At 63.8% G+C, this 13,317-nt stretch overlaps 1 protein-coding gene across 4 annotated transcripts in view; it reads right to left on the bottom strand.

Moving 5' to 3' along the window:
* Window positions 1-20: 20 nt before the first annotated feature.
* Window positions 21-13,317, bottom strand: part of TRAF7 (TNF receptor associated factor 7) — a 29,012-nt gene continuing 15,715 nt past the window's right edge. For 3 of the 4 annotated variants that reach the window (XM_069487064.1, XM_069487063.1, XM_069487060.1), the window contains exons 2-21: window positions 12,230-12,348; window positions 11,884-11,941; window positions 9,722-9,813; window positions 7,650-7,766; window positions 7,118-7,210; window positions 6,800-6,833; window positions 5,990-6,173; window positions 5,741-5,875; window positions 5,036-5,253; window positions 4,886-4,959; window positions 4,611-4,659; window positions 4,401-4,528; window positions 4,142-4,224; window positions 3,362-3,401; window positions 3,142-3,258; window positions 2,940-3,062; window positions 2,659-2,778; window positions 2,435-2,566; window positions 2,231-2,350; window positions 1,681-2,052 (exon numbers count right to left, since the gene is read on the bottom strand). In XM_069487064.1, the coding sequence (XP_069343165.1) occupies window positions 2,038-2,052; window positions 2,231-2,350; window positions 2,435-2,566; window positions 2,659-2,778; window positions 2,940-3,062; window positions 3,142-3,258; window positions 3,362-3,401; window positions 4,142-4,224; window positions 4,401-4,528; window positions 4,611-4,659; window positions 4,886-4,959; window positions 5,036-5,253; window positions 5,741-5,875; window positions 5,990-6,173; window positions 6,800-6,833; window positions 7,118-7,210; window positions 7,650-7,766; window positions 9,722-9,813; window positions 11,884-11,941; window positions 12,230-12,310 (2,013 nt within the window). In that variant the 5' untranslated portion in view covers window positions 12,311-12,348 and the 3' untranslated portion in view covers window positions 1,681-2,037. Of the gene's footprint in view, window positions 2,053-2,230; window positions 2,351-2,434; window positions 2,567-2,658; window positions 2,779-2,939; window positions 3,063-3,141; window positions 3,259-3,361; window positions 3,402-4,141; window positions 4,225-4,400; window positions 4,529-4,610; window positions 4,660-4,885; window positions 4,960-5,035; window positions 5,254-5,740; window positions 5,876-5,989; window positions 6,174-6,799; window positions 6,834-7,117; window positions 7,211-7,649; window positions 7,767-9,721; window positions 9,814-11,883; window positions 11,942-12,229; window positions 12,349-13,317 lie in introns of all 4 variants that reach the window. The other variant, XM_069487062.1, reaches the window with a different exon arrangement.

The raw sequence follows: 13,317 nt of genomic DNA on the forward strand, positions 1-13,317 counted from the left end.
CGGGCCGCCCGCGCCGCCAGGGCTGCAGCCCCTCACACTGACCTTTACCTCAGGATGGCCAGGTCTGGGCGCGGGCGGGCGGGCGGCCGGCGCCGGCACAAGCACAACTCCTGCCCCTGGGCCTGGGCCGGGGGCCCCAAGGGCTCTGGGCGGACGCCGCTGCCCCCGTGCCCGTCCCCGCCTGCTGCTCCTGTGCAATAACTGCTGGGCCCCCCGCGCCAGGCTCTGCCCGCTGCGGGCGCCCTGGAGAGGAGGGAGGGGGGCGCCGTAGCCCCCTCCCCAACTGGGGCAGAGCACAGGCCTATGCCCAGCACAGAACTGCCCATTGGGGAACCTCTGCCAGCTGCTCCGGCGCAGCACAAGGGACAGGGACCAAGGTCAGGACCCCCTGCCCCACTGCACCCCCCAGAATATAAGCTATCAAGAGTATTAATTTATTGGGAATGAGCTGACGCAGATTTCCCCAGAGAAACTAAAAGGTATAACTTTAACAAATATATATTTAAAGAAAGAAATATTATTGATTCTATAGACAACCATTTACCAACTGAAAGGACACTGGAGTCTAGCTTGAGACAAAAGCTGTTAGAGGCCCAGGCCATCTGTCTGTCCGCGCTTCCCTCCCTGCGCCCCAGCGTGGCCAGGCCCCTGGCCCGCTAGCACAAACAGGAGGCTGGGGTCCGGGGAGGGTGGGTCCTCGCCTAGGGTCTCTCCTCTGCTCTTCTCTCTCGTAATTTCTCCGCGTCCGAAGAACTCAAAGGATGTGCCTTGCTCGCTGATGGGCTGTGTCCTCCTCCTGGGTGTGGCTGCGTCCTGGGGGTGCTGGTGCGAGGTGCGCTGTGCGTGCAATGTGGTGAACGTGGGCGTGTCAGCCAAGTGACGGCAGCGTGGGTGCGGGGGCATGCGTGCCAGGCTCCATGTGGCTCGAGGCTCGTGTGCGAGGGTGTGCCCAACCCTCCCCCCTGGGCCCCGTGCTGGACCCGCATGGGCAGCGAGCCCACCCCACCCAAGTTCTAAGGACACTTCTACTCATGGTCCAAGGCTGTGTCGTGTGGTTGTTCCCAGCCTTCTCTTCCCTTCCTGTCTCTCTTTCTCCCTCTCCAAGAAGTACTGACTGGTCTCCTCTCTCGTGTTTGCTGATCCACAAGTGTTGGGCACAACTTTGACATTTCTTTAAAAAAAGAATTAAAAAAAACGCCGAAAACCAGCGATTGTGGTGCGGGGCGGGTGGAGGGGGCTGGCTGAGGGGGCATCTGGGCGTGCGGGGCCCCTTCCAGGTGTCACACCCAGCGCTTCCCTGACAGTGGATGTGCCCGGACGCCCAGCCGGCCTCTCTTCAGTGGGTGGCCCAGGCTGGGGCTCCAGCAGGTGGGGAGGGGGGTCGGGGCAGGGAGCTGCTGTCGGCTGTCAATAAACAGCAGAAAACAGAGCTGCCTGGCTCACTTTTTGGGAGTGCGTGTGTTGGGGAAACGGGGAGCAGGGCTGGAAGCCAGGGCCAAGGTGTGCCGAACCTCCTCTTGGCGTGGAGGTCCCCAGAGGGGCCGCAGTCCTGGGCTCAACCAAAGCAACTGCTCTGTGGTCTGTCCCCAGCGTCCCTCATCCTCACTGCTGGTGCCAGTGCACACCAACCTTCTCAAGGCCACACACAGCCCCCTTACCCCAAGGACCTGACCTCACTCACCGCCACAGTCTGTGCAGCTTTTATTTCAATCGGAAAGTAATCAAATCTATATACAGTCTAAAAACAGTAGAAAAGGTGAGTAAAAAGACCCCCACAGTCCATCTGGGGTGGGGACAGATGGTGGGCTGGGTGAGCGTCGTACCTGGCACCCAGAGAGAGGGGCCTGGGGGCATTGTCCTGGCAGCAGCAAGGACAGGGCTGAGCACAGGGCAGGGAGGGCACTGCCTGGCTGCCTGAGCCTGTCCGCCTGTCCCCACAGGGCAAGCAGAGACCCCCGAGACCAGCCCAAGTGGCCAGCCTGGCTCAGACAGGTCCAGGGCAGGCCCAGAAGCAGCCAAGGCCTGGCCTGGATCCTGTTAGCAAGTCCAAACCTGCAAAGAAAGGGATGTTTCGTTCAGGTGCCCTGTGGCCATCCTACCCCAACAACACCTGAGGTCCACACCTGCTCTCCACTGCCACTTGCCTGGGGCTGCTAGCTCCTCACCACCCTTCCCCCGTCCCTGCTGTTCTGTACAGCCCCTTTGGGTGGCCCAAGCCACAGACACTGACCTTCACGGTGCTATCCACAGCCCCTGAGAAGAGCCGGCCCCTTGACACGGCCAGCGCGGTGACACTACCCTGGTGGCGCAGCAAGGTCTGCGTGCAGATCATGTTGTCCATACTCCAGACCTGGGGGGACACGAGTGATGTGAGGACCCACTTGAGCCTGGGCACCCACCCTCTGCGCCTCCCACCGCCTGGGCCAGCACGCACCCTGAGGGACCGGTCGTAGGATGCACTGAAGACTTTGGTCTGATCTGGTGTGGAGATGACTGCCAGGGCATACACCGTCCCCACGTGGCCAGTCAGGGTCCGCACCTGCTCCTTGGACTCGATGTCCCATACCTGGGAGGGTGGGCACAGGCAGGTCAGAGACACAACAGGGTGGGGGAGATGGGCCCAGAGTCTGGCCCTGCCCCCAGGTGGCCAACTCTTACGTGGATGAGGTTCTCGTAGGTGCCACAGACAATGTGGTGATTTGTCACAGCGATAGAGTAGACGCTGCCGCCAGACGTCTGCAGGACGTGGATGCAGTCAAGGGTTCGGATGTCCCAGATCTACGGGTAAGTGGGGGCCACTTGGTCCCAGGCCAGGTGCCTCACCTCCAGGGCCTCTGGGGCTAAAATAGCACAGGGCAGCACACCTGCCCACCCAGGGTGTGTACAAGGGAGGGCAGGGAGGGCAGAGCCCCAGCGGGCAGGGTGTGGTTTGGGCGCACCTTGATTGTCTGGTAGGAGCCACTGTACAGGTAGCTCTGGGCGGCCACCAGGGCTCGCACCCAGTGGTTGAGGCCTGTGAGCTCCTTCTTCAGCTTCAGCTCAGTGCCCACGATGTCCCAGACCTGCACGATGGCCATGAGTGTTGGCTGAGTGGGCATCGGATGCCTTGGCAGCTGCACCCACAGGCACCCCTCGCCATACCTTGATGGCCTTCAGGGAGCCACTGAAGAGCATGTTGTGGGAAGAGACCAGGGTGCACACTGGGTTGTCATGGGCCCGGATGGTGTTCACCTTCTGCAGGTTCTGGACGTCCCACACCTGGCAGGGGAGGATGGGAAGCCTCAGAGCCCAGAGCCCGGGGCAGGGAGAAGTGCGTGCCCGGGGTGCTCCCTCCGGCCCGCCTGCCCACAGCCCCACTCACAATGATGGTGCAGTCCGCAGAGCCGCTGTAGAGTTTGCACCTGGGGAACAAGACCAATGTGTCAAGGCAGGAGAAGCTGCCGTCCTTGCTGACACTGCCTTAGCCAGGGACGAGGTCCTCCTGGCCATCAGGAACCCGCAGCTTAGCCCAGTGCAGTTTCCCGGAGCCCCATCCTGTTTTCCTGTCTCCACACAGGAACCTTGGAAGTGGCAGCCCAGCCTCTGGTCCCTGCCTGGAGAGCATTTGACAGGAGCTGGGAGGTAATTACCCAACTGTTAGCACTGAATAAATCCCGAGGTCGGCTGCTGGCAGTCAAGCTGCCGCTCCCTGTAAGCGAGCATCTCTCCCTCCCTCCCTCCCACACACGCACACGCACACGCACACGCACAAGCATGTACACACACTCACTCCCTCATAGCCAGGGTGGCTGCTCCATGGCCCCATGCCCAGAGCTGTGCCAGGGCTCTGGCTGCAGGCCAGTGATAGTTGAGCACCTGCCTCCGCCCCTAATGTCCTCCACCTCTGTCCTCTGGGCACCTGGGGGCCAGGGCCAGGGCCAGGCTCTGCTGGGAGGCTGGCTGCTCCAGGCTTCAGAGAAGACCCACACAGGAGCCCACCTCCTGCCACCTACCCAGTGAGCCAGCGCTGCTCAGGGTAGAGGCTGCCCCACAGGTAGGCTAGACACATGGTCATGCAGGCTTGAGCTCACCGCCCATGGGCTGCAGCAGCATGGTGGCTCCTGTCCCTGTGAGCAGTGGCTATACATGCGCCTGGACTCACCCCTGGATGCAGAGAGCCAGCACGATGCCATCATGGCCCTCCAGTGTCTTCTGGCACTTGTAGGTGGTACATGTGTCCCACACCTGCAGAGACCAGGGCCAGAACAGGCCCCAGCAGGGTCAGCCCAGTGACAAGGGGTAGCATGGCAAGAAAAGAAGAAAGCTATCCGGGAGAAGGCTCGCCTGGGGGCAGGCTGCAGCTGGCAGAGGCTGGCATGCAGTGCCCACCCAGCACAGGCAGGCCGCAGGACCCCACCCACCTTGATGGTCTTGTCAGAGGAGCCGCTGAAAAGCAGATCACCCATGGAGTAGACGCAGAGACACCAAACGGGGCCCTGGTGGCCCACGAAGGTTCCTTTGCACTTGAAGATCTGCTGAGGGTCGTAGGCTGCAGAGAGACAGGAGAAGCTGGTGAGGGACCCAGTGGGGGCCTAAGGGGTGGCCGGTGGAGCCGAGGGGCCCGTACTCACATCCTAGGATGCCCATGTTCAGCCGCGCATTGATGTGGGACAGCTCGTCCTGCAAAGCCAAGAACAGAGTGGCAGGTGGGTGGAGCTGCTGCAGCTTCCAGTGCAGCCTCTCCAGGGCCCGCTGCCCCTAGACCTGGGCAGAGCAGCGCAACCCTCCCCTAATCCTGACTAGGAGGGGCAAAGGACAGTGGGGAGGCTCCCTGCTGGGGCCCAAGCAGAGGGGCGGGGCGGTCGTTTCCCCTCCCCCGCCCCGCCCACAGCCCCTGCCCACTCACGTTCAACATGGACGCGTCCCTCCGGAACTCCATGAGGTCCTCACTGAGCTTGCTCTGGTTTTCATCCAGGACATCTGAGTGGCAGAAGATAGGGTGTCACTAGGGCCGGGAGGAGGTGCCGTGTCCCCACGCCTCTGGGCCAGCCCTCACCAAACTTGAGCTCGAGGCTCTTCTCCAGCTGATCGATCTTCTCCGAGAGCTTGCCCAGCATGGAGCGCAGGAAGGCGATCTCCTGGTCCTTCTGGGCCAGCGCCACGTGCATCTCATGGAAGCGGTCGTCCGTCTGCTGCAGGAACTCCTTCAGGCCCTCGAAGCGGCACGTCTCCAGGTGTGTCTCATAAGTGTCCTGGTTTCCGATGAACGTGCACCTGCAATGACAGGACGGCTGCCCACCTGCCTGCCTGGCAGGACCCCTGCCTGTGCCTCCCTGACCCCAGTGATTTCCCCCCCTAGAGTGCTCCACCCTTGTGCCCACTGCACCCCAGACCCAGCCTCCCTGAGCCACACCTGCCTGTCTGTCCATCCCACCTAGCAACCAGTGGGCCACTTAACAAGTGAAGGCCAACCATGTCACCCTGCGCAAAGCTCTTCAAGGGCTGCTTCCTCCCCAGGAGTAACACCCTGAAGGACCGGCTCCTGCCTCCTGTCCCCCCTCAACCTGCCCAATTGCTGGAGTCCACCCCCGGGCCCTCGCCTTCCCTGACGCCCCCAGCTCCCCAACCTACGTTTCCAGGAGGCTCAGGGCTGTCTGGTGAGGATTACAGGTGTGGCTCCCAGCTAAGACCCAGCTCCCTGGGGACCGGCACCCCGGCGGCTCCAGGAGGGACTGGGCCACCCGCCCCCCCGCCCACTCACCCGTACTTGGAGTGGGGACACTTGATGTGCTCGCACTCCTTGAGGTGAGCCTCCAGGTTCATCCTGAGTAGGGGGGGGCAGCTGGGGTTGTTGGGGCACCGCACGGGCCTGTAGTCACAGCTGCCCTCGTGGTCCCTGTGGGAGGGCGGGACACGGCAGGGACTGAGCTGGGGCCCCACAAGGGGGCTCCCAGAGAGGCAAAGCTGCCCAGCAACCCCCGGGGGCCGGGGTCAGGGGAGGGGCACTTACTTCCGGGCACTGAGCTTGATGGTGAAGGGACACCCTCGGGGGTCCACCTCGAAGACGGTGGGCTTCCCACCGCCTGCCGCGCGGCAGCCGTGCCGGCAGTGGATGAAGAGCTCCCCGATCTGCTCGGCCACCGCGATGTTGTTCACCACCACTGTCAGCTTGGCGTTGTCCACGGGACACTTCTCTGGGAAAGGAAGACATGCTGACCCCCCACAGCCTGCCTGGCCACGCCGTCCCCTGGCAGCTTTGCCTAGCGGGGACAGCTCTGTCCAGTGGGAACCTGAGTCCTGGTGAGGTGGGGGAGCAGCAGCAGGCCTGGAACAGTCCCCCACCTGGGTGGACACGAGCTGCTATCAGGTGCCTGATCTACCCTCCATCTGCCCCTCTGAGGTGCCCGGCACGGAACAGGGGCACAGCTGGGCCACCAAGAAGGAAGAGCAGGTGCCGACGGAGCTTCTTAGCTGAGCCCGGAAAAGCCTGGGTGGGGCCGGGAGGACTGGAGGGCAGAGTGCGCGGCAGCCTGGGGCGCGGCACCCGCGGGAACAGGTGCTGGTGCAGGAGGACGTGGCCTCACAGCGAGGACGGCCTCCACAGAGAGTGGCACTGACCCCAGAGTGCGGGGTCCCCTGTGCTACTCAAGGAGGTTGAACCTCGACCAAGTGTCCCCAGCAGCCCCCAGCACCCCCACCCAGCAGAAGCCGGACGAGCCCAGACACTGGCCTCTGCTAGGCAGCCCAGGGGACAGTGCCAGGACCTCCCTGCCCAGCTGGGGAAAACGGTGGCCAGGCCTGGGATGGGGGCAGCACCTACCTGACTTCAAGGCGCATCTTCTACAGAACGTGTGCTGTGGGGACAAAGGGCGGACTTGGGGGATGGCTGCAGAGTCTTCCTCAGCCCAAGTCGACAGCCAGTGGCAGCCCAGGGCCTCAGCCCTGCCCTGAGCCCACTGCGGGAGACACCAGCTGGGCAGCCAGAGCAGGCCTGTGACTAAGGCCACAGCTCCACATGCGAGGGGCCAGCAGCCCCCCGGGCCTCTGAGGGCTCCAGGGTGTGCTGTGGGGGCTGCTTCCCGCAGCCTTGGGCTGGGTGGGTGGCGGGAGGGGTCGGCGGGTCGGACGGCAGGCTCACCCCACACGTGGTGATCACAGGGTCCTTGAACACGCTGCAGCAGAGCTGGCAGCACAGCTTCACCGAGGGCTGCTCGGCAAACACCAGCGGCTCCTGGGAACGGCAGGGCGGGGCAGGGGAGCATGGGCCCAGGGTGCTAGCACAGCGGCAAGGCCCCCCTGGGCTATGCCACCACCAGGCGCCTGGCCCCTGCCCCTGCAGGCCCAGGGCTGGCCTCCAGGGGCAGGGGCCTGTCCCGAGAGGGGCCTGCTGAAGCCGAGGGGACCTTGAGGGCCGAGTAGGGAGGACTGCATCTAGCTGCCCAGTCCTGGCCCACCCCCACTGCCCTCGTCCCATGAGGAAGACTGGAGAGGCCGACCTGAGCCCCGCTGACCCCCACGGCTTGTCCCTGGGGTGGGGGGCGGGGGGACGTGCCTGGGGGACCCACCTGGCCCCTTAGTCCTGACCCAGCCCGATCTCCCTCTCGCTGCCAGCCAGGCCGCAGCACAGCGACAGCCCTCAAAGGCCGTCCGCACCGAGCCCCCACACCTACCGGCTCCTCCTCCTCCTCGGGCAGGGAGAACGTGGAGCGCAGGGACATGCTGGACTCGGAGTGCAGGGAGCGGACGGAGATGGCCGAGTCGGAGCGGCGGGGGGTGCTGATGGGGGGCTGCGCAGAGAGAGGTGGCCTTTCAGGGTCTCAGCGTGGGGTCTGGGTGGGGTGCGGGGAGGACGGGGACCAAGGCTTGTGGAACCTGGAGGGCAGCGGTGCCCCCAGGGCCACCCCGGTCCTAGCAGGCTTTCTGGCTGCCCCCAGGGCCGCGGGTGTGTGTGGGCGCCCGCCCGCCTGCCGGGGCTGGCTGTGGCCCCTGGTGTTGGGCTGCCCGCTCACGTCTGCCAACTTTCTTTGTGTAAACGGAGAGACTTCCTGCTATTCAATTCTACGAGGACACGCTCAGGCTGCTTCCTGCTTCCCGTGAGGGAATGTGGGCCACAGAGGGGCACCTCCACCAGCCAATCCCGGGGCAGCCAAAGGCCCCGGACCGTTGCATGGAAGGGAACGGAAGGCTGGCGGGGAGCGGGTGCCTGGCCTCCCTGGCCAGGGGACACCAGACCCAGCCAGGGAGGCTCAGGGCGAAGGCAGAGCGGGGCCCCCACCAAACCCCTGCTGGGCTTCCTGAGAGCAGGTGAGGGCCACAGATGCCGGCCTGGGCCTAGGCCACCAACTGGGGAGTCCTGGGGGAGGAGCGGGCACTGTCCCTTCCTCTTCTCTGGGCCTAGAAGTTTCCAAGAGCTCTTGCTCCCCATAGCCCCTCCCCCAGTGCTCTGACAGCAGCCTCACGCAGAAGCCACACTGTAGGTCCCCCACCAAGGTCCCCCACCAGCCGCTGCAGCAGAGGTGGGAATGACTCATCCTCCCCAGCAGCACAGGTGTGAAACCCGCGGGGCACAGAGGCACGGCCAGTCCCAGAGTTGGGTGTCCCCAAGCTGGCAGAGGAGGGCACTGTGTCCTGTGTGCCTCACCAGTGCCCACCACCCTTCAGCGTCCCAGGTGGCCCACCTGCACGGAAACTCCACGTGAGGACAGCAGGGAAAGTCAGAGGAAGTGAGTCAAACATGCCCGCAGCAACAGAGCCAGGGGGCAAGAGTGGGACCTGGCAGGGGCTGGCTCGGGGCCCCCTCCTGAGCGCAGGGGCCAACGGGGTTCAGGCCTGGGGGGTGGAGGAGGCAGGCAGGGGGCCACCTGTGACCCATACGGCCGAGGCCTGAGGGAACAGGGTGGTCGACTTGTCCTCCGGGCCTCGTGCAGAATGTGTTTAAGAACGTTTTTCCTTTTTATTGAAAAAGAAAAAAGGCCTGGCAACTCGGCATGGGGAGAAGCCGGTCCGAGAAAGACTGGGAGCACTGGACAGCGAGCCGGGTCAGTTAGAGGGGCCACCACACCTGAGAGGAAGCCCGGCCGCGGTGTGGTGACGTGGAAGTGAGCTGGGCCCCTGCCCCGAGGCTGGGCTGGTCCTCCACACCCAGGGGCCCAGTCTGGCGGAGGTTGGCCCATTCCCTGGGCAGGCCCAGTGCCCAGCAGTGAGCACCAGTGACGACACTGGCAGGAATGGCCACCATGACCCCGAGACCCTTCCTCACTCTGCAGAGCAGCACCAGGGAGTCCTCCAGCTGCCCCCAGCACTTGGTACAGGCCTCACAAGGTCCCTGTTGCCCCCACTGACCTTTCCCCACCTGCCATAGCCTGTCTCCCTCGTCAAGACCTCCCTGGACTCCTGCCTCTACCCTGCAACCCCACTCACTCTCCATTCAGCAGCAGAGGAAGCTTTTATTACCCTCCTGATTGAACCTTCTGTGGCTCCCACCCCTCTTAAGATGGGGCCAAACACGCCTCATCCTGGCCTTCAGGCACCATGTCTCCCAGCCCAGCCGCCTTCACTGGCTGCCCCCTGCCACCCATGGTCCAGCCACAGGGGCCTCCTTTTAGTCTCGTGGACTCACCACGTGTGCTCAGGCCTCAGGGTGCCCACACGTGCTGTCCCCTCTGCCTCACCAGCTCACTGTCAGCTCCTCCGGGGACCTGAGGCTCATCAGAGGTGACTGCTCCTGGGGGTGGGGACCTACCATGCTGTCCTCCTCATCCCGTGGGGAGTAGGCGAGGGTGCTGGAGGAGGAGGGCGTCCTGCGGTGCTGCTTGTACGTGCTGGTCCCATCAGCTGCCAAGACAAGAAGAGCAGGGCACCATGAGCGAGGGCTGCCGCAGGGGCCTGACTGCGCCGGGTGGGCGGGGGTCTCCCCAGGGGAATGTGCAGTGAGGCGGGGCAGGGCCTAGCTACACATCAGGCCCCGGGGGCCACCTATGACTCTCAGCCCTTCCCAGGGCCCTGGCAGGGTGGAGAGGGTGCGGGCACAGGCAGGGAAGCTGGGTTGCTGCCCCAGGTCAAACCAGTGCCTTGAGGACAGCTGCAGGGCCTGGGCGCCCCTGGGCAGTCCCAGTGCTGAGCCCGGAGCTCCTGGCACCCAGTCCTGCCTAATCCCCAGAAGGGTCTTTTTCCAGAGCTTCTACAAGGTTCCTGTCACCCTAGCCTGGCCTGGGGCTGCTCCACCCAGCTGGGGCACATGGCCAACTATGCATAATTACACCTAAGGTCACTTGCCAGGAGCTGAGGACACTTTTATTTGACCCTCAAGGTAACTCTGCCAGGTGAGTTCTCTCTGTTTTTTTTTTTTTTTTTTTTTTTGAGACAGAGTCTCTCGCTCTGTTGCCCGGGCTAGAGTGCCGTGGCATCAGCCTAGCTCACAGCAACCTTAGACTCCTGGGCTCAAGCAATCCTCCTGCCTCAGCCTCCCAAGTAGCTGGGACTACAGGCATGCGCCACCATGCCCAGCTAATTTCTTTCTATTTTTAGTAGAGAGGGGGCCTCACGCTTGCTCAGGCTGGTCTCGAACTCCTGAGCTCAAACCATCTGCCCGCCTCGGCCTCCCAGAGTGCTAGGATCAGAGGCGTGAGCCACCGCGTCCGGCCCAGGTGAGTTCTCTGATAGCCTCGGTTCACAGAGGAGGGAGCTGCTGGCATGGCCATAACGAGGACCCAGCCACAGCCTTCTGGCCTCCTCTAGGGAAGGTGCCGAGGTGCCGCCCCTGCCTGGGCCAGAGGGTGGGGCTGCTGGTCAGCTGTCCCCATGAGAGCCAGGGAGGGCCACCTCCTCAGTCCTGTAGGCAGCAGCATCAGGCCAGGAGGCTCACCCCACGCCCCGCCCCCCGCCAGCCAGAAGCCCTGGAGTGGCTGTCACTGGCCTCAGGTTCAGATGTCACAACGACCAGCCCCAAAGGCCTGGGTTCAAGATCCAGGCTTTAGCTGCCCTGGGACTGGGCTTCAGTTTCCCCATCTTAATGGGAGGGACCGGGAGAGGCCACTGTCAGTGCCTCACCACCTGGTTCTGGCCCATCCCTGGCACCTGGATAGGGGTGCCGCGGGCCCACGTCCTTTCTGTGCTGGGCACTCTCAACTGTTGTGACAGGTGCTCTGTGGTTTCTAAAGAGACTGGGGAAATTAGGGAACCATTTCCTGGGGGTTTCGAATGGGGGAAGTCATACTTATTTTTTTCTTCAAAAAAAAAAAAATGATAAAAACGGGGGGTGCTTTCAGAGCCCCTGAGGGGTCACCCAGCAGCGAAGCTGCGCTGGTATGAGCAGGTGCACTTGGTGGCCTCCACCCCGTGGCCAGGTTCAGCCAATGGAAACCAGGGGAAATAATTAAACACTAATTAGCAGCTGGTGTCCCTCTACAAGGGGCAGAGTGCCAAAAAGGCAAAGGACAAACTCCGCCCTAGAACCCCCGGCCCTGAGAGGGGCCACGCGCCCTCGTTCCTCCAGGAAGGGGGCTGTGCCTTCACCTGTTGTCTCCTTAGAGAAGACCTGCGACCTTTCGGGAGCTGGCCAGGAGGCTGGGGCGGGGCCGGGCGTGTGTGGAGGCGCTGGGAAGTCAGGGCAGCCTCCCTGGAGAGGGGACAGGCAAGGTGGGACGAGGGGCAGGGCAGTGCCAAGGGGGAGGGAGATGCGTGCAGTGAGGCTGAGCGCGGGTAGGGCAGCTGAGTCCTTCCCAGGGGGGAGAGGTGCGGGGTGGGGGGCAGCAAGGACAGCAGCGGCTGGGAGGCTGACACCAGTGCCCAGAGCCCAGCGCCAGCGGCTGCCCCATCAGGAACTGGCCTTCAGGCCTTGGCAGGGCGGGGGTAGGGGTGCCCCGATTCCTCGCAGCCAGGACTGGCCTCGGCTCCTAGGCTCACCTTTAGTGATGGTGGTGACGGCCGAAAAGGCGGGTCCAAAGGTCGTTTCCATTCTGGTCTGGAGAGAGAATGGAGGAGACTTGACCTCGTCCCCGGAGAGAATAAAGACGCGCAAGTATGGGCACGCGTCCACACGCGCACACGCTGACAGGCCCAGGTCTGTGCGCATGCACGGACACACCAGCAACACAGACTCGGAACAGCTCCACCCTGCGGGACGCCCTGGGTGGGACGGGGTCTGCGCTGGAAGCTCTGCAGTTGGCATCGAGTTACTGGAGCATGCTGGGGGCCCCGGCTGTGCGGGCTGTGCAGAGGGCAGACCCTTGCCCTTGGGGTGCCCCCTTACCCCGGTGGTGATGTCTGGAGTGGGAAGGTTGGTAGGCCCCCCGGAGAAGCGGTTGTAGCGGGCGCTCTTGCCCGAGCTCATGCTCTAGAGAGGCATCTAGGGTCCTTGGGCAGCATCCCCTGTGGGTGGAGCACAAGTGAGGGGCTTTAAAGATGGCAGCCCAGGTCCCCATCTGTCACCAGGCTGCTGCATGCGGCAGGCCTGCCCTGTCCAGTCCCACAGGGCACACTGCAGCCTCTTTCCACCACCAGGACCAACTTGGACGGGTCCACCGTGGGCACAGTCCCCTCCACCTCTCCACCCCAGCCGTGTGCAGGCCCCGGGCGCAGGCAGGCCAGCCTACGAGGGGCAGCTACCTGCAGTGCTACCATCGCTCAGGGCTCTGCCCTTCTGAAGAGCCCGCCCAACCTGCCCCCAAGGTGGGGAGACCCCCACCTGGCTCTGGCTGCTGCTCTGGGTCCTGAGTCACAGCCAGTCACTTCCGGACCCACCTCTCCACAAGCCAAATGTCCCTGGGGCCAAGGCTCGGCCCGGGGAGTGTCTCCGCCAGCCCATTGGGTTAGCCCAGGGTGCGGCACACACAGCGGAACCGTCACATGGGGACCAGCCAAGGCAAGAGGAGTGAGTTCCTGCCACAGCAGGTGCTGTCAGGACCCAGCTGGCCAGTGGTGACCTGGCCACACCCCAGAGAGAGCCAGGGGGTGAAGTAGGAGCCTCATGACAAGCAGACCACGGGGGAGAGATGCACCCACTCGGGAGCCCGTCGAGTCACCACACCCCAGGTGTGCGCAGCAGGGCTCTGGGCCGGGTGGCAGGGGAGGCAGGTGGGGATCACCTACCCCAGCGGAAGGGCTAGGTGGGCCCCGGGAATGCTGTGGGACAAGTAGGAGATTAGAGAAGAAAGGACCAGACGGCAGGTCACATTCGGGAAAGATCTCGGGGATGGAGCTGTCCACTGCAGGGACAACACCTGCCCTAGCAGCCCAGCACACACCCATGGGGGCACTGGGCTCTGTCAGCAGGTGCCCCCAGCAGTCTGCAAGCCAGGCCCCCATGAAGCTGAGCTCCCTGCGGGCAGTCCACCCGGC

The sequence above is a fragment of the Eulemur rufifrons genome, chromosome 14 (assembly GCF_041146395.1).
Source record: "Eulemur rufifrons isolate Redbay chromosome 14, OSU_ERuf_1, whole genome shotgun sequence".
In the NCBI taxonomy this organism is placed as follows: domain Eukaryota; kingdom Metazoa; phylum Chordata; class Mammalia; order Primates; family Lemuridae; genus Eulemur; species Eulemur rufifrons.